The sequence below is a fragment of the Sminthopsis crassicaudata genome, chromosome 5, assembly GCF_048593235.1.
Source record: "Sminthopsis crassicaudata isolate SCR6 chromosome 5, ASM4859323v1, whole genome shotgun sequence".
NCBI classification, from domain to species: Eukaryota; Metazoa; Chordata; class Mammalia; order Dasyuromorphia; family Dasyuridae; genus Sminthopsis; species Sminthopsis crassicaudata.
In genome coordinates, this window is record NC_133621.1 from 100,144,033 (window position 1) to 100,164,222 (window position 20,190).

Genomic DNA, 20,190 nt, shown 5'->3' on the forward strand with positions numbered 1-20,190 from the left:
CTTGCAACGACCAAAGATGTAGAGCACTCCATCTACTAATCACAAGTGGAGAAACTATTTAAATAAAGGCTTTTGTCCTATATCTTGTCTTTTTTTTTTTTTTTTGAGTCATTGCTCCTAGAATAATCACTTCTATGGTATAAATAGGTTGGGCTATGTAGATTGGGTAAGCTATTTCTTTAATATTCCTTATTTCTTACTTCCACTTTCAATCACTCTTCTGCCAGAATCCCTTAGTAAACCTCTTCAGCCTTGGAAGTTTCATGTAAAGGAATTGTGATCCCCACACATAAAGAAAATATTAGCACTAGAAGTTTGTGGCTGAGTAATTAGAGTACAATATCCGTGAAAGGCAACATTGTGTGTTGTTAGGTACCAGAATGAGAAAACACAAGGATATGGCTTCAAGTCCTGACTCTGATACATTAGGCTTGTAAACCTAGGTAGTTAAGCCCCCTGTACCTTCCTACAACTTTGTAATACTGTAAGCTACAAAGCCAGTTCCAATTTGTATTGGTAAAGGAAGCTTTCTTATCACCAGTTCACTATACCAAAGAAATTATAGGTCTTATTCTGAACTCGATATTTAGACAACATTCTGACATTTACCATGTTAAGTTACCTAAACCACCAGTGTATTCCCTGGGTATATGAGCAAATAGGATTGTAATCCCTATATCCTCTAATCTTTCCAATTTCTCCCCACACGCCCTGACTTCTGTCCTAAGCTTATGATTAATTCCCAACAAGTGATCATCAAAGATTTTAGCCCCCTCCTACAGAATATGAAATGTTTTCCATACATAAGCATGATCCTGAAAGGGCTTTCTTTCTTTTTTAAGCATTTAACAGCTTAAAACCGCCCTAAGACTTTTAAGACAAGGGGAGATAGATGATGTAGTGGATAGAGTGACAAACCTGGAGTCAGGAAAACTCTTCTTCCTAAGTTCAAATCTGGCCTCAGATACTTTCTAGCTATGTGACACTGGGTACACGTGTTTGCCACAGTTTCCTCATCTATAAAATGAGCTGGAGAAGAAAACAGCAAACCACTTCAGTATATTTACCAAGAAAATCTCAAATGAAGAGTAAAATGAAGAGCCAGACATGACTGAAAGGCTTTTGAGACACCCTGTGTAGATTAAAGAGCATTTATTGAATTCAAAAAGCATAAAGTACAGCAAGAATATTCTCAAGCATTGGGCAGTTCCTGAGATCTCAGCTCTTTCCACCCTTTTCTTTTAGTGTTCCCTTTCTCAGTATCCCGCCCCCAAACACACACACTGGTATTCCCAGAAACATTTTTTCAGGTTTTTTTTTTTTTAATTTTATAATTATACCTTTTTTTGACAATACATAGACATGGGTAATTTTTTACAACATTATCACTTGCACTGACTTCTGTTCTGATTTTTCCCTTCCTTCCCTCCATTCCTTCTAGATGGCAGGCAGTCTCATACATGTTACATATGTTATAGTATATCCCAGATGCAATGTATGTGCATAGAACCGAATATCTTGCTGCACAGGAAGAATTGGATTCAGAAACCTCCCAGAAGCATTTTGATAGGACTTAATTTTTAAGGTCTCAAGGGAGAATGGAGAATAAATTACATTAGTCACCTCATTCCCTTTCTTCCTTCATGTGCCTAGAGGAAGTGACTGCTCCTTAACTAACAAGTTAGATGACCTATCATCTCCTTTTGATTAGCAGATTATGGAGTGGTATATTTGCTATTCTTTGATGTAACCCTCCCCAAGTCTCTCTTTTAAAGTCCTACCAACATCATGGTTTCTCATGCAGTCCTTGAGGACAAGATGGAGAGAGGAGGAGAAACAAAACTATCAGACAAAATCAGAGCAGGTTCCAGAGCCATTCCAAAAAGCCAATCATTGATAGATATATGTCAACTCAGATGACAAGGACTTGTTCTTAGTATTGCATAGCTCAGAATTTTTATAAATGGTCTATATAAATGCAAAGAACTTTCCTGGCGAATTTTCAAATGACATAGCTGATACATTGGATAAGACCATAAAAATAAAAATAAAATGTTTAAGGAACCAGAACAATAACATAAACATAATACAATGGAATAGTGAACATTGGGATAGGGATAAATTTCAATTACTAACAACATTGGGGAATCGTGGCCAGATGACAATTCATCTAAAAGAAATACAGCGAAAAGAATATTAATAAAACATTTACAAATATACAAAGGATAGTAAAAGAGACTCAGAAGAAATACACAATTTGTTATATTTTTAAAAGCTTCACGTGAAAGAAGATCACAGTTTCATATACAAGAAGCTGAGGTAGTCAGGGGAAGAAACTTGATGTTGTCTAATCAGATTAAGGCCCATAGTGGAGGAGGGGAGGACTAAGTAAGATAATGAACAAATGAGCTCATCAGCTCATTTAATGATTTAATTAACATTTCTATTCTTACATTTCTCAAATCTGTTTGTCCTCAAACTCAACAGGTCTGAAACTGAACTTTTGCCTCTCTTTGTATTCCTAAGGCCTGGCACATAGTAAGCACTTAATAAATGTTTGCTAGAAGAGCTGATAAATCCATTAGATTCAAACAGTAGTAAAGAATTTTTCCATGGCCTGGGTTTGTAGCTCACTCATGGTTGATGTATTCAAAGATTCTGTCCTATCATAAAGTAGCACATTTGAAAGCAACCTTAGCTCCCCCACTCTTTCAAAGTATAAGAAAATGTTAGGTCACACAAGCATTGTTCCAATCCAAGCAACATTAAAAGTTAAGAGACGAATTTGTTATCTCTTGCTTTGCACTTACCATCCTTCATGACTGGCTTGCTCTGACCTCTTACCTCTGCTTCTTAATTTCCCTGGCTTCCATCAAAATTTAGATCAAATCCCATCTTCAGTCATAGGCCTTTCTGGGCCCCTCCTTCCCAACTATCAATCCTTTCTTCTTTCAAAATGCATAATCTATGACCTAGAACTTTATTGAGAGTCTCCCTCATTAGAATGTACTCTTCATGAGAACAGAGACACGTGCAGACAATAATTTCTTCAGGTTTGAGTTTTGTGAAATCGCAACATTTAAAATTCTGAACAGTTTATTAAGTTATTTGTCACTATGCTGAAATGGTTTATCACAGAACTGTAGAATTTCAAAGGACCTCAATGGCCCATTAATTCCTACTTAGTAGTTTGCCATTCATCTTTCATTCTCAAAGAGGAGCAAAGATATCACAAGAATTATGTCTTCACTTGCACATGAAAGTAAGACAGAGCTGCACACAAGTCATCAGCCACACTCCCTCTCCTAAAGAGTCAAGATGACTGGCAAGGTCCCAACATTTAATGGATTATGAATTGTGTTACAAATACATTTTTTCTCAGTAACTATATATATATATATATATATATATATATATATATATATATATATAGAATGTTGGATGCATTATAAGTTTATTTCTACAGGCATTCAAAACCGCCAAACTCTTCCACAAAATGATTTTGGTGTTCTTGCAATAGTGACAGCAAATGCTAACAGCTTTTGAATAACTGCATTGTATTCTTATAACCTCAACCCATCATTCAAAACCTGTACTGAAGAAAAGAATTTTACAGAGGGCAAATACCCATTTCCTGGTGTGGGAGAGGGTCAGAGGTCCACTGTGCAAATGAAGGGAGTAGTCATATAGAAGAAACAAGTCAACACTAATGGTGGGGAGGGGAAACCATTATGAATCTACAATGGATACATGTCATAGTCAGTGATAGTCATAGAGTCACAGGAAGAAAAGAAAATCTTTGAACACCAGATACAAATTTTCTTTTCCCCTATTTCTCCAGAAGGACAGGAGATCTGGAAAGAGCAAGAACTGCATTCTATTAACTACATTCTATTACCTATATATAATTATGACAATCTACAGCTTTATTTAGTTTAGTTGCCTTCAAGTCAGAATAAAGTGTTTTAAACTTTTTCTAAGAATAATGTTGCATATAACAAAACCTGGCAAAATATTTATCTACTACTGCCTTTAGGGCAAGGGTTTAGGGAAAGAAAAACACAACAGTTATTTCTTTAATCATTCTCAATGTATACCCAGTAGAACAAAGTCTTCATTGATTAAGATGGTTAAAATGAAGGAGCAATCAGATAAAGATAATGGACTAATCCTATAATTTGCCAGCTTTGTAATTGCTAATGATAATGTACAAGGTTAGGAAGAACAAATCTTCCTGTGTAACAAGATTAGACTTACTCATAGATCATTCTTCAGCCTTATTGTTCAGTTATTTTAAAACATGTCCTATTCTTTGTGACCCCATTTAAGGATCTCTTGGCAGAGATACCAGAATGGTTTTCCTCATTTTACCAATGAGTTTATGAAGGGTTAAGGGACGTAATCAGGGTCATACAGCTAGAACTCTTTTTTTTTTTTTTTTTTTAATTCATTTTCCAAATTATCCCCTCCCTCCCTCCACTCCCTCCCCCCGATGACAGGCAATCCCATACATTCTACATGTGTTACAATATAACCTCTATACAATATATGTGTGTAAATACCATTTTCTTGTTGCACATTAATTATTAGCTTCTGAAGGTATAAGTAACCTGGGTAGATAGACAGTAGTGCTAACAATTTACATTCACTTCCCAGTGTTCCTTCTCTGGGTGTAGCTACCTCTGTCCATCACTGATCAACTGGAAGTGAGTTGGATCTTCTTTATGTTGAAGATATCCACTTCCATCAGAATACATCCTCATACAGTATTGTTGTTGAAGTGTACAGTGATCTTCTGGTTCTGTTCATTTCACTCAGCAACAATACACTCTCTGTATTCCTCCTGCTGGTCATTTCTTACAGAGCAATAATATCACATAACCTTCATATACCACAATTTACCCAACCATTCTCCAACTGATGGACACCCATTCAACTTCCAGTTTCTAGCTACAACAAAAAGAGCTGCCACAAACATTTTGGCACATACAGGTCCCTTTCCACTCTTTAGTATTTCTTTGGGATATAATCCCAATAACAGCAATGCTGGGTCAAAACTTTTGGGGCATAGTTCCAAATTGCTCTCCAGAATGGCTGGATTCTTTCACAACTCCACCAACAATGTATTAGTGTCCCAGTTTTCCCACATCCCTTCCAACATTCATCATTATTTGTTCCTGTCATCTTAGCCAATCTGACAGGTGTATAGTGGTATCTCAGAGTTGTCTTAATTTGCATTTCTCTGCTCAGTAGTGATTTGGAACATTCTTTCATATGAGTGGAAATAGTTTCAATTTCATCATCTGAGAATTGTCTGTTCATATCCCTTGACCATTTATCAATTGGAGAATGGTTTGGTTTCCTATAAATCAGGGTCAATTCTCTATATATTTTGGAAATGAGACCTTTGTCAGAACCGTTACTTTTAAAAATATTTTCCCAATTTGTTACTTCCCTTCTAATCTTGTTTGCATTAGTATTGTTTGTACAGAAACTTTTTAGTTTGATGTAATCAAAATCTTCTATTTTGTGATCAATAATGATCTCTAATTCTCCTCTGGTCATAAATTCCTTCCTCCTCCACAGGTCTGATAGGTAGACTATTCTCTGTTCCTCTAATCTATTTATGATCTCATTCTTTATGCCTAAATCATGGACCCATTTTGATCTTATCTTGGTATATGGTGTTAAGTGTGGATCCATATCTAATTTCTGCCATACTAATTTCCAGTTTTCCCAACAGTTTCTTCCAAATAATGAATTTTTGTCCCTAATGTTGGTATCTTTGGGTTTCTCAAAGATTAGATTGCTATAGATGTACCCTTTTTTGTCATTTGTATCTAATCTGTTCCACTGATCTACCGTTCTATTTCTTAGCCAGTACTAAATGGTTTTGGTGACTGCTGCTATATAATATAGCTTTAGATCAGGTACACTTAGACCACCTTCCTCTGACTTTTTTTTCATTAGTTCCCTTGCAATTCTCGACCTTTTATTCTTCCATATGAATTTTGTTGTTATTTTTTCTAGGTCATTGAAATAGTTTCTTGGGATCTGATTGGTATAGCACTAAATAAATAGATTAGTTTGGGGAGTATTGTCATCTTTATTATGTTCGCTCGGCCTATCCAAGAGCACTGAATGTCTTTCCAATTATTTAAATCTGACTTTATTTTTGTGGCAAGTGTTTTGTGATTTTTCTCATATAATTCCTGACTATTCTTTGGTAGATGGATTCACATATACTTTATACTCTCAACATTTGTTTGGAATGGAATTTCTCTTTGTATCTCTTGCTGTTGAATTTTGTTGGTGATATATAAGAATGCTGAGGATTTATGTGGATTTATTTTGTATCCTGCCACTTTGCTAAAATTCTGAATTATTTCTATTAGCTTTTTAGCAGAGTCTTTGGGGTTCTCTAAGTATACCATCATGTCATCTGCAAAGAGTGATAGTTTGATTTCCTCATTTCCTACTCTAATTCCTTGAATCTCTTTCTCGGCTCTTATTGCCGAGGCTAACGTTTCTAGTACTATATTGAATAGTAATGGTGATAGTGGGCAACCTTGTTTCACTCCTGATCTTACTGGGAAAGGTTGCAGTTTACTTCTATTGCATATTATGCTTACTGAAGGTCTTAAATATATGCTCCTGATTATTCTAAGGAATAATCCATTTATTCCTATACTCTCAAGAGTTTTTAGTAGGAATGGATGTTGGATTTTGTCAAATGCTTTTTCTGCATCTATTGAGATGATCATATGGTTTTTATTAATTTGATTATTAATATGATCAATTATAGTAATAGTTTTCCTAATATTAAACCAGCCCTGCATTCCTGATATGAATCCTACTTGATCATAGTGTATTATCCTAGGGATAATTTTCTGAAGTCTTTTTGCTAATATCTTATTTAAGATTTTAGCATCAATATTCATTAAGGAAATTGGTCTATAATTTTCTTTCTCAGTTTTCGATCGACCTGGTTTAGGTATCAGTACCATGTCTGTGTCATAAAAGGAGTTTGGTAGGACTCCTTCATTCCCTATTTTTTCAAATAGTTTATATAGCATTGGGGCTAATTGTTCTTTAAATGTTTGGTAGAATTCACATGTAAATCCATCTGGTCCTGGGGATTTTTTCCTGGGGAGTTGATTAATAGCTTGTTCTATTTCTTTTTCTGAAATGGGACTATTTAAGCAATTTATTTCCTCCTCTGTTAATCTAGGAAGCCTATATTTTTGGAGGAAGTCATCCATTTCACTTAAGTTATCAAATTTATTGGCATAAAGTTGGGCAAAGTAACTCCTTATTATTTCTCTAATTTCCTCTTCATTGGTGGAAAGATCCCCCTTTTCATTTGTAAGACTAACAATTTGATTTTCCTCTTTCTTTTTTCTGATCAGATTTACCAAAGGTTTATCTATTTTATTGGCTTTTTCATAAAACCAACTCTTGGTTTTATTTATTAATTCAATAGTTTTTTTACTTTCAATATTATTGATTTCTCCTTTTAATTTTTGTATTTCAAGTTTAATTTTTGGTTGGGGGTTTTTAATTTGGTCTTTTTCTAGCCTTTTAAGTTGCAAGCCCAATTCGTTAATCTTCTCTTTCTCTATTTTCTTCAAATAAGCCTCTAAAGATATAAAATTTCCCCTTATTACTGCTTTAGCTGCATCCCACAGATTTTGGTATGATGTCTCATCATTGTCATTATCTTGGGTGAAATTAGTAATTGTTTCTATAATTTGGTCTTTCACCCAGTCATTCTTTAAGATGAGATTATTCAGTTTCCAATTACTTTTTGGTCTATTTATCCCTAACTTTTTACTGAATGTAGCTTTTATTGCATTGTGGTCTGAGAAGAAGGCATTTATTATTTCTGCCTTCCTACATTTAATTTTGAGATCTTTATGTCCTAATATATGGTCAATTTTTATATAGGATCCATGAACTGCTGAGAAGAAAGTATATTCCTTTCTATTGCCATTCAGTTTTCTCCAAAGGTCTATCATACCTAGTTTTTCTAATGTTCTATTTACTTTTTAAATTTCTTTCTTGTTTGTTTTGTGGTTTGATTTGTCTAAATCTGAGAGTGCAAGGTTGAGATCTCCCACTATTATAGTTTTACTGTCTATTTCTTCTTGCAACTCTCTTAACTTTTCCTTTAGAAAGTTAGATGCTATACCACTTGGTGCATATATGTTTAGTATCGATATGGCTTCATTATTTATGCTACCTTTCATCAGGATATAGTTTCCTTCCTTATCTCTTTTAATTAGATCAACTTCTGCTTTTGCTTGATCTGAGATAAGGATAGCTACCCCTGCTTTTTTGGCTTTACCTGAAGCATAATAGATTCTGCTCCAACCTTTTACCTTTACTCTATATGTATCTCCCTGCTTTAAGTGTGTTTCCTGTAAACAACATATTGTAGGGTTCTGATTTTTGATCCAGTCTGCTATCCATCTCCGTTTGATGGGAGCGTTCATCCCATTCACATTTGCAGTTAAAATTACTAATTCTGTATTTCCTGCCATCATATTATCCCCAGATTATGCTTTTTCCCTTGACCCCCCTGAACCCCTTCCCCAATATTTAATTTATAGACCCCCCTTGTGATGTGCAGCCCTCCCTTTTTTTTTTAGTATCCCTCCCCCCTCCCTCCACGTCCCTTCCCTTATTCTCCTTTACCTTTTCCCTTTTCCTCTCCCCCCTTTTAATGAGGTGAGAGAGAATTCTCTGAAAAACAAATATGTCAATTATTTACTCTTTGAGCCTCTTCTGATGAGAGTAAGATTTACACAATGATTCTCCCCCTCTCTAAATTCCCTCATATATGATGTATTTTCTATGCCTCTTCCTGGGATGTAGTTTCCCTCTTTTTATCACACCCTCTCCTGTTTCTGATACTACCCCCTTCCCTTTACTACACCCCCTCCTTTTTTTTTTCTTTTATATCAGTAAAATCAAATTATCCATGCGTACTTTCTATATACCCACAACAGAGATATAGTTCTCAAGGGATCTGTGTACCTTTTTCTCTTCAGTCTTGTGAATGTAGATCAAATTTTTTGTTTAAGTCTGGTTTTTTTCTTAGAAACATATGGAATTCCTCTGTTTCATTGAATGACCATCTTCTTCCATGGAAAAAGATGCTAAACTTAGCTGGGTAGTTTATTCTTGGTTGCAATCCTTGATCTTTTGCCTTTCGGAATATCAGGTTCCAGGCCCTTCTATCTTTTAATGTGGAGGCAACCAGATCTTGTGTGACCCTTATTGTGGCACCTTGGTATTTAAATTGTTTTTTCCTAGCTGCTTGCAGGATTTTCTCCTTTGTGTGGTAATTCTGCAGCTTAGCCACAATATTCCGTGGTGTTCTTTTTTTAGGGTCTATTTCAGAAGGAGTTTGATGAATTCTTTCCACATCTACTTTCCCCTTTGTTTCTATTATCTCTGGACAGTTCTCTTTGATAATTTCCTGTAAAATAGAATCTAGGCTCTTTTTTTGGTCATAGTTTTCAGGAAGTCCAATGATCCGCAGATTATCTCTCCTAGATCTATTTTCCAGGTCTATAGATTTTCCCAGTAAGTATTTGACGTTATTGTCCAGCTTTTCATTTTTTTTTTGTTTTGTTTGACTGATTCTTGGGTTCTCAATGAATCATTCATTTCTATTTGTTCCATCCTGAATTTTAAGGAGTTATTTTCTTCATTCAAAGGTTTTAGTTCTTTTTGTAAATGCCCAATTTCGTTTTTAAATGAGTTATTTTGCTCTATTGAATTTTTTTCCATTTCCCTAATTTTTTTTTGAGAATTATTTTCTTTTTCCAATTCAGAAATCCTATTTTCTTGGGACTTTTTTATCTTCTCCAATTCAGAAATCCTATTTTCTTGAGACTTTTTTATCTTCTCCAATTCAGAAATCCTACTTTCCTGTGATTTTTTTACCTTTTGTAATTCACTAATTTTGTTTCCCTGCATCTCCTGTGAATTCTTTATTTTTTCCAACTCCAATTTCAGAACGTTGTTATTCTCTATCATAGCTTCTCTTTCCTTTCCCCATTTTTCTTCAAACTCTCTTAACTTTTTAATAGTCTCTTCAAGGAGAGAGTTATGTGATGGGGGGGCAGAAATCGTTCCCCTTTAGGTTGTTATCTGCTGACTCTCTGCTGTTAACTTCCTCGGGATTGGATACCCGCACTTTCTCTGTGTAGAAGGAATCTATTGTTTTTTGGGGGGTTTTGCTCATACTTAAAAAATCTTTTGGGGTCTGTCCCTAGGGTATGAAATTATTTATTTATTTCTTTACCAGCTTCCTCCCAGACGGGATGGATGCAGCGGCCCCTGTGCCTGAGCTAAGAGAGAGCTCTGGGAGAGAGTTCCCCACCCCCTCCCTGGAAGTGCCTCACAGGTGATCAGCACTGCTGTGCTTTGAGGGCGCTGTGTTTTAGTAGCTTCCCTGAGGTTTGAGATTGAACAGTAAAGGCGACTCAAAGCCCAGCCTATGTGTCCTGGTGGAGTGTGGATGTCTGCAGCAGGTGAAGTGAAAAGCCCCTGCGCTCAAACTGGAAGTGTCTGCCAGAAACCGCGGTCCCTAGTTCAAAGGTTCTGCTTCTCTGGGACTTCCATTCCACAGCCTCCAGTCGAGCCAGGAACTATGAGTTACCGTCCCGCCCACTCTTCAATCTCTTAACTACTCACAGGTGAGAGCCTGGATTGCCTATGTCGGCCTCACCCCCAGTGTTGAGATCTGCTGAATCACCCCTGGGATCCGGGAAGATCCAATCTGGTTTAAATTTTAAAGTTGCTTAGATTTCTCTTCTGAACTGCTGTATTATAAGCAGAGAAGAGCTAACAGCCTGTGCCAGATTCTTTTATCACAGTGGCTTCTCTGATCCCAGAGCCCTCCCCAGCGCGACCGGCGCAGTGCACCACCACCCCACCGTCTGAGCTGGCCTCTCTTCTTCCTCCCCCGGGAGCTGATCTTTCCTGTTGAAACTCCAGAATCTCTTCAGCTGGTAAGTCGTGCTTCCAGTCCTTGTGGATTCTATCAGTCCAGTGCTATTTCTGAGGCTGATTAAATCTAGTTGGTTGTGAGGGAAGAAAGGAGCTTACACAGTGGCATGTATCTTCTCCGCCATCTTGGCTCCACCCCCCAGCTAGAACTCTTACCAGCTCATCAAATATTATTAATTAACAAACTGGTGAAACTTCCTTTCTTATTTAATAATTGAGCTCACATTCTTCCCAGTTCACATACATGTACATACATGAGTACTTTATATGTGCATATTCAGATATACATATATTTGCACACTTGGATATGTACCTCTATGTCTAGCAGTTGGGGGAGCAGGATAACTGGTGTTATTGTAAGGGCAAAGAGATGACTGATAAATCCACTTTATAAATATTACCCTTCTGTGCCATTCTCTCCTGACTCCAACTTGGATCTGCCCATAAGGGTGGATTTCAGCAAGACTCATATCTTCCCTAGTATGACCCCAGTCTCTGGCAATGGCAACCTCCTTGCTCTAGATCTGCTCCCACTTCCATGGCAACATGTCCCAGTCTCCCACTCCTCCATCCCAAGTCTCTGAAAAGGCAGCTACCAGCCCCACACTCTCAAGTCAAGGAAAGTAAGGGAAGCAAATAGCCATAGTCTTGGTTTTTGCAAATGGGAGCAGTGATACTGAAAGGGTGATGCTGTATTGATAGCAGCCCAGGGCCCACTTGCAACTAGGTCTGCCCTTACTCAGCTTCCTGTCTCATGTGATCTCTGTTGGGGCTAATTCTCTCTCTTCACCCCCTCTTTAGTAATGGGGAAGGGCTAAGTTCTCCAGGGGACCAGTAGAGGAAATTCAGACAGTTTCTCACTCACCAGTGAGCAGTTGTTTTCTGGTGTCCTGTTACATGAAAATGAAAGTAAAAGAAATCATGAAGTTGAGTATTGTCCTAAGCATACCAAGCCTAAACTTACCTTGTTTGCAACTTCTACCTATTATTTCTAATTTTACTTTCTACAACCAAACACGTATCATGTTCTCCAAGTTTTCTCTTCTGGGCTAAACATTACCATTTCTTTCCAGCAATCTTCATGTGACAAGAACTCAAAGCTAAACGCGGCTGTCCAGAAATGGCCACAATACTTCAGCTATGGTCTGACTAGGGTACAATATCAGAGAAAAGCCATTTCCTTAGAAATTTCCTAGAAACTACCTAGAAAGGAATACCTTTCTAAATGAAGGATTAGATCGAATTCTTTTTTTTTCTTAGTTTTGTTTGGTTTGGTTTTCTGACTAGAATAGCAGACCCAGTTTAAACCTTCAGGTCCTCTTTATATACATTAGTGTCTAACTTCCATACTTGATTCCTTTGGTACATGTATAGTAATTTTTAAAACCTAATTATGAAACTTTGATTCAGCCCAATATTTGAACTTTTTCATCCTTCCTGCATCATCCAGTGTTAGAAATTTCCTTCAAGTCTGTCTTATTGACAGATCTTATATCCCTGTGATCTATCCCTTTACCTGTCATTAATTTTAAAAATTAATAGCATAGGGTCAAGCATAAATTCTTCAGGTACTCCACTAGTGATCTTTTTTCTAAATTGACAGTGAACCGTCACTGATTTCTCTTTGATTCCAGCCATTCTCTCACTTCTGAATCTATTTAAATATAGTATGATGGAGACTCATATGTCTCTTTTTTCCACCAAAAAAAAAAAAAAGCCCATGAGATATTTTGTCCAACAGACTGCTAAATTGAATCATTATAGATTTTAATCTCTGCAAGAATACCAATTTTCACAAAATCCCAAGTCTTTTAAATTTGAAATACATATAAATATGAAAATTATATACATAGATCACCATATGCAAATAAAACCCATGTTCAGATACAAATGCTTGAGGATAGGGATGAGGGGAGATTTATTAGCAAGAGCATATGGCTCATAGGAACATTTAGGATCAAAAATAAAGGATGGGGGTGGTCAAATGGTTAGCAATTTTGTGTGGGATGAAGGACACCTGGGACCATACCTTATGACCTAATCTGTACTTTCTGCTACAGGAGGAAACCTGATCCATGTACATATAATCCTATTTCTGGAACTTTCTGAGTAATAGGGAAAGGGTTATCAATTAATTTCAATGTTTGACTACCTTCCAAACTAGATAGAATGGAATTCTAAATTTGGATTTCTAAATTTTCCATTGGGTCATTCTGTTTCCCTGGAAGTCGTCAGTGCCAAGTTTTGAGGGATAAATAGCAGTAGTTGAGAACCCTGGTTCTACCGCCTTGCCTTGCCTAGATCCCTAGGACAACCATGAAGGCCATTCTCTTCCTTGCCCTCCTGGGGGCTGCTGGTAAGTTTCTCTTGTCAAATCAACAAGTATTTACTGAGTTTTGTCAGGGTTCTAGATGCTTCAAGGGATTAAAAAAAAAAATTAGAAACTCAAAGTCCTTGTGAAATATAATCTAACAAAAGAAACAAGGCTAGCCCAGGAAAATAAAAGGAAAAAATGTAAGACAGCATGTGACTAATAGACAAATTGTGTGATTCAAGCTATTTCTGCTAGACCAAATAAATGTAGACTTTATGGAATATTTGGTAAAGGCTCCAATTTAAACTGAATTTTAAGAATAGGTGAGAGATACACAATTATAGAAAACATGCTGTGAAGAAGGAATTATTATGTGCCCTTTTTGGGGCACATAACTCCCCCCCCTTTTTGGCCAGGCAATCAGGATCAAGAAACTTCTCTGGGGTCACAGCTAGGTTGTGTCAAGTGTCTGAGACTGGATTTGAAGTCAGGTCTTCCTGACTCGAGAGTTGGTGCTCCACCTACTGCACCCACACCTATCAGGATCTTCTTCAGAAAAGTTCATATCAATTTGAAAATCAAGTAAGAGAGAGAGAACAAAAATGGGAAGAAAATTGAGAGTAATGCAAGAAAATCACAAAAAAAATTAATCAACATTTTGATAGAGAAGGCATTAAAAATAATCAAGAAAATGATACCTTGGTGAAGCTAGATGGTGCAGTGGATAGAGCACTGGTGCAGTGGCCTTGGAGTCAGGATAACCTGAGTTTTAATTTGACCTCAGATCCTTAATGCTCATTAGCTGTATGACTCTGGGCAAGTCACTTAACCACAAATGCTTCTCTAAAAAAAAAAAAGAAAGAAAAAAATTACACTTTTTGAAAACCAAATGGTAAAGGAGGTACAAAATGCCAATGGAGTAGAATGCCTTAAAAGGCAGAATTGGTCAAACGGAGGGAGGGAGAGAGAGACAGAGAGAGAGAGACAGAGAGAGAGAGACACACATATACACAGAAACCCGGGCATACAGAGACAAACTAATGGTGTCTAAATACAGATTGGAGAATACTTTTTTTTTTACTTTATTTTTCTTGAGGTGTCTTTTTTGGAGTTCTATGTTTTCTTTTGCAACATGACTTATAGAAATGTTTTGCATAATTATGCATGTATAATATATATTGAACTGCTTGCTTTCTCATTGAAAGAGGGTGGGGAAGATGGAAGAGAATTTGGATTTGGAATTCAAAGTCATAAAAACAAATATTAAAAATTGTTTTTGAATAAGAAAATAAAATGCTAAATTCATTTAATATATAGATATATATTTTTAAAAAAAGAAAGAAAAGGTTTTATCAAGAACTTAGTTACATGGCTTCTATGCTGAATTCTTCACAAAAAGAAATAGCTCTACCCAGTCTCTTTATTCCATAATAACATGGAAGGGACACTGATTCTGTTACATATACTCATGTGTCTGGTTCAATGGGTCTTGGTGAAAGGATGAATATGAATAAATAATGATCTTTAAATCATGTACATGTCATGAAGTTTGTGAATATTAAATAAGATATGAATTGAAGTGCTTATGGACAATAGGCAAGCAATTTTTTTTGTTCTAGTCATGGATGGATGACAGATTTAAGGTTTTTTTGTTTGTTTGTTTGTTTTTTTCTGAGGCAATTGTGGTTAAGTGACTTGCGCAGGGTCACACAGCTAGGAGATGTTAAGTGTCTGAGACTGGATTTGAATTCAGGTCCTCCTGACTTCAGGGCCAGGACTCTAACTTTCTTTAAGACAAGGGAATAGGATGGAAAAGAATAGTTAGCTATACAAACTATGATAAAATATTGAAGCAGATTTCTCTGATAAAAGCTGCTTCTCAGATTTAAGGATTCAAAGTTATCTCAGAGATTGTAATATCACAAATTAGGAAACTGAGGCCCAGGAACATTAAAGTGACAACTATGGTGATACAGGGTAAAAGTATCAGATTTGAAACTATGTTTTCTGATGACAAATTCAATGTTCTTTCTACTATATTATATTATATTATCTAAGGGAAAAGCAATATTGATCAAACTTGGAAAATTTCCTAAAGAACTGAAATTTCAGGAAGTCCTGTTGAACTGAAAAATTCCTGTCTCATTCCTTTCTCAGTTGCTTATCCCGTTAGTGATGATGATGACAAGATTGTTGGAGGCTACACATGCCCAGCTAACTCCCTCCCCTACCAGGTGTCCCTGAATTCTGGCTACCATTTCTGTGGTGGTTCTCTCATCAATGAACAGTGGGTGGTTTCTGCTGCTCATTGCTACAAGTCGTAAGTAACCAATATTCACATCTAAGGCAAGCTCAGTGTTAGACCAAGTCCACGAAATTCATTCAGGGCTGGGCAGTCTCCAAAGAATTCCTAGGTAGGATTGATGGATAGATGGGAAATTGATTCAAGGAAATTGTCTTCTAAAGCTGGAGGAGCTACCAATGGAATGTGTATGTTCATAGAAAGAAAAAAGGTAAAGATCAAATGAGAAAAAAAAAGCAGCATTGACCTCTGAGAATCCTTCAGAAAATTACCTCCCAGTTCCTCCTTACTTGACTCTCATCTTACATGACAAAGAAATCTTAAATGATTGGGTATTTCCCAAGAGATTATTCACTTACTTGTGTGTATTTAGTGGGGAAGGGAATAGAGAGTTAAACTCTCTATTAATGTCTCAACTCAGACATTAAAATCTCTATTTTGGAAGAGAAAATGGATCTTGATAAATTTCGGAGTTGAGATGTAGGATATACCCTTGGTTAGAATTTTTTAAGGCCCTCTCTCTGTGTCTCTGTCTCTCTGTGTCTTGTCTCTGTCTCTTCCTTTCTGTCTCTTTATGTGTGTGTTTCTGTGTGTGTGTGTGTGTGTTTGTGTGTGTGTGTGTCTGTGTGTGTGTGTGTGTGTGTATATATATCTGTCTGTCTCTCTTTCTCTGTGTTTCTCCGTGTCTCTGTCTGTGTTTCTCTGTGTCTCTGTGTCTCTGTGTGTGTGTCTCTCTCTCTGTCTCTCTGTCTCTCTCTCTCTTTCTGTGTGTGTGTGTGTCTCTCTCTCTCTCTGTCTGTCTCTCTCTCTCTGTCTGTCTCTGTCTGTCTCTGTCTGTCTCTGTCTGTCTGTCTGTCTCTCTCTCTCTCTCTCTCTCTCTCTCTGTCTCTCTCTCTCTCTGTCTTTCTCAATGTCTCTCTTTCTCTTTCTGACACTCTCTGTCTCTCTCTGTCTCTCTCTGTCTCTCTCTGTCTCTCTCTGTCTCTCTCTCTCTCTCTCTTTCTCTGTCTCTCTCTCTCTCTCTCCCTCTCTCTCCCCCCTCCCTCCCTCTTCCTTCATATTTCTACTATACCCTCCCTTCCCTGGGTCACTTGGCAATTGACGACTGGGTGAGAAATAAAGATGTGAGTTCAAGGCTTTTTCCTAGGGAAAGATGTGGTAGTAGTTTACTGTATTTGATAAGATAGGTATCTGATTAGATGTGACTTACACTGGCAGGCATAAGCAATGAAAGGAAATATGGAAGAGAGAGAGAAAATGGGAATGATTTGTATGAAAAGTGGTTACCTGAGTGTTGTGAGATAGAGAGTGAAAAACATGGGGATCAGTTTGCTTAAGGGTGTTCTTTGTCTATCCAGCCGAATCCAGGTGAGACTGGGAGAGCACAACATCGATGTCCTGGAAGGTGGCGAGCAAGCTGAAAAACACCTGCCATCATGCTGATTAAGCTGAAAAACACCTGCCACCCTCAGCTCTCGAGTGGCTGCCATCTCCCTGCCTCAATCCTGTGCTGCTGTGGGAACTTCTTGTCTCATCTCTGGCTGGGGCAATACTTTAAGTTCTGGTGGTAAGTGACTCTTAGAGAGGGTCAAGAGCATTAGAAGTCAAAAAGTCCAACTCTGACTTTCCCATCCCACACACAAACACCTCCCATTTCCAGGATTCCTTATTGGATTATAGTTAATTGTATAAGAACTGGGCGGAAAGGCCAGAAATATAGAAGAGATTAGGGTTATACCATGCATGTATGTAACTTGGCAAAAGGGAGAATGTCTGGTGGGGTGGGTAAAGACATTCCTTAATATTTGATTGATTGGTTTTTAGACATGGAGGGGGGAGATATGAATGTAGATGATACTACTGTCTTTTTAGAGCAATAATATTTTCATGGAGCTAATATCATTAAGGGTCTTAGGGTAACCAGCATTCATCAAATCCCTTGTTGTTCATAACTATATGATCTGAAGTTAATACCAATAAAGGTCGAATCACATTAAAGGATCTTTAAAAGTGCCAGAGAAGAAAGAGAAAACCTATTAGTTGAGGAACTTGCAGTGTTTCACAGAGAATATATAATCATGATTATGCTTATTCCAAACAGTCAACTACCCAGAGCTGCTTCAGTGTCTGAATGCCCCCCTGCTTTCTGACGAGACCTGCCGCAAAGCCTACCCTGGACAGATCACCAACAACATGATCTGCTTGGGCTATCTGGAGGGCGGAAAGGATTCCTGCCAGGTCAGTTTTTTTTTTCCATCCCCTCTCCACTCATTCTTTCCCTCTTTCCCATATTCCAACTAATCTGAGAGAGTTGGAAATAGAAATACTTTTTAAATTTGCACTCATGGATGGCATCAAATGGGAAGATGCTTTGGGGACTGGGGACACCAAATATTTTCCTTCTAAAATAGCTACATGATAGTAGTGATCAGAAATGGCATGGACTTTATGCTTGCCCTAATTCAGGTATTTTAGGGAAGAATGTTGGGGATGGGACACTTTGCAGAAAAATGTGATGGGCAAAATGATCTTTAATCCAACCTCACTTTTACTCTCTCTATGACTGCTCTGCTTCCTGAGATCACAGACAAGATGAGGAGGAGGAGATATTGAGGTGGGAAGGGAAAGGTGAAGTAAAGAGAAGTTAGATTCCCAAGAAAACACTATTCAGAAATGAATATCAAACTAAATGTGTATTATGGACCTTCCAGAGCAATGTTTGGACCGGACCTTATTTTCTGTTATGGACCAAAAGAAAACTGATCCATTTTATGTTCCAATTCTAGGGTGATTCCGGTGGCCCTGTGGTCTGCAATGGACAACTTCAAGGAATTGTCTCCTGGGGTTATGGATGTGCTCAGAAAGGCAAACCTGGTGTCTACACTAAGGTCTGCAACTATGTGGATTGGATTAAGAAGACCATTGCAGAAAACTAAACTCTTTCCTTTATGGCTTCTTTTCTCTCATCTAATCCTCTTGCAACGACCAAAGATGTAGAGCACTCCATCTACTAATCACAAGTGGAGAAACTATTTAAATAAAGGCTTTTGTCCTATATCTTGTCTTTTTTTTTTTTTTTGAGTCATTGCTCCTAGAATAATCACTTCTATGGTATAAATAGGTTGGGCTATGTAGATTGGGTAAGCTATTTCTTTAATATTCCTTATTTCTTACTTCCACTTTCAATCACTCTTCTGCCAGAATCCCTTAGTAAACCTCTTCAGCCTTGGAAGTTTCATGTAAAGGAATTGTGATCCCCACACATAAAGAAAATATTAGCACTAGAAGTTTGTGGCTGAGTAATTAGAGTACAATATCCGTGAAAGGCAACATTGTGTGTTGTTAGGTACCAGAATGAGAAAACACAAGGATATGGCTTCAAGTCCTGACTCTGATACATTAGGCTTGTAAACCTAGGTAGTTAAGCCCCCTGTACCTTCCTACAACTTTGTAATACTGTAAGCTACAAAGCCAGTTCCAATTTGTATTGGTAAAGGAAGCTTTCTTATCACCAGTTCATTATACCAAAGAAATTATAGGTCTTATTCTGAACTCGATATTTAGACAACATTCTGACATTTACCATGTTAAGTTACCTAAACCACCAGTGTATTCCCTGGGTATATGAACAAATAGGATTGTAATCCCTATATCCTCTAATCTTTCCAATTTCTCCCCACACGCCCTGACTTCTGTCCTAAGCTTATGATTAATTCCCAACAAGTGATCATCAAAGATTTTAGCCCCCTCCTACAGAATATGAAATGTTTTCCATACATAAGCATGATCCTGAAAGGGCTTTCTTTCTTTTTTAAGCATTTAACAGCTTAAAACTGCCCTAAGACTTTTAAGACAAGGGGAGATAGATGATGTAGTGGATAGAGTGACAAACCTGGAGTCAGGAAAACTCTTCTTCCTAAGTTCAAATCTGGCCTCAGATACTTTCTAGCTATGTGACACTGGGTACACGTGTTTGCCACAGTTTCCTCATCTATAAAATGAGCTGGAGAAGAAAACAGCAAACCACTTCAGTATATTTACCAAGAAAATCTCAAATGAAGAGTAAAATGAAGAGCCAGACATGACTGAAAGGCTTTTGAGACACCCTGTGTAGATTAAAGAGCATTTATTGAATTCAAAAAGCATAAAGTACAGCAAGAATATTCTCAAGCATTGGGCAGTTCCTAAGATCTCAGCTCTTTCCACCCTTTTCTTTTAGTATTCCCCTTCTCAGTATCCCACCCGCAAACACACACATTTTTTCAGGTATTTTTTTTAATTTTATAATTATACCTTTTTTTGACAATACAAAGACATGGGTAATTTTTTGCAACATTATCACTTGCACTGATTTCTGTTCTGATTTTTCCCTTCCTTCCCTCCATTCCTTCTCCTAGATGGCAGGCAGTCTCATACATGTTACATATGTTATAGTATATCCCAGATGCAATGTATGTGCACAGAACCGAATATCTTGCTGCACAGGAAGAATTGGATTCAGAAGGTAAAAATAACCTCCCAGAAGCATTTTGACAGGACTTAATTTTTAAGG

The 20,190-nt window shown here is 37.3% G+C and overlaps 1 protein-coding gene across 1 annotated transcript; it reads left to right on the forward strand.

The window, feature by feature from the left end:
- The first annotated feature begins 13,238 nt into the window (after window positions 1-13,238).
- LOC141545240 (cationic trypsin-3-like) lies at window positions 13,239-18,635 on the forward strand. Its single transcript, XM_074272279.1, is given in 5 exon segments — window positions 13,239-13,378; window positions 15,494-15,656; window positions 16,997-17,205; window positions 17,740-17,876; window positions 18,425-18,635. Coding segments are annotated over 5 exon segments (699 nt in total). The 5' UTR covers window positions 13,239-13,338; the 3' UTR covers window positions 18,575-18,635.
- The last annotated feature ends 1,555 nt before the right edge of the window (window positions 18,636-20,190 follow it).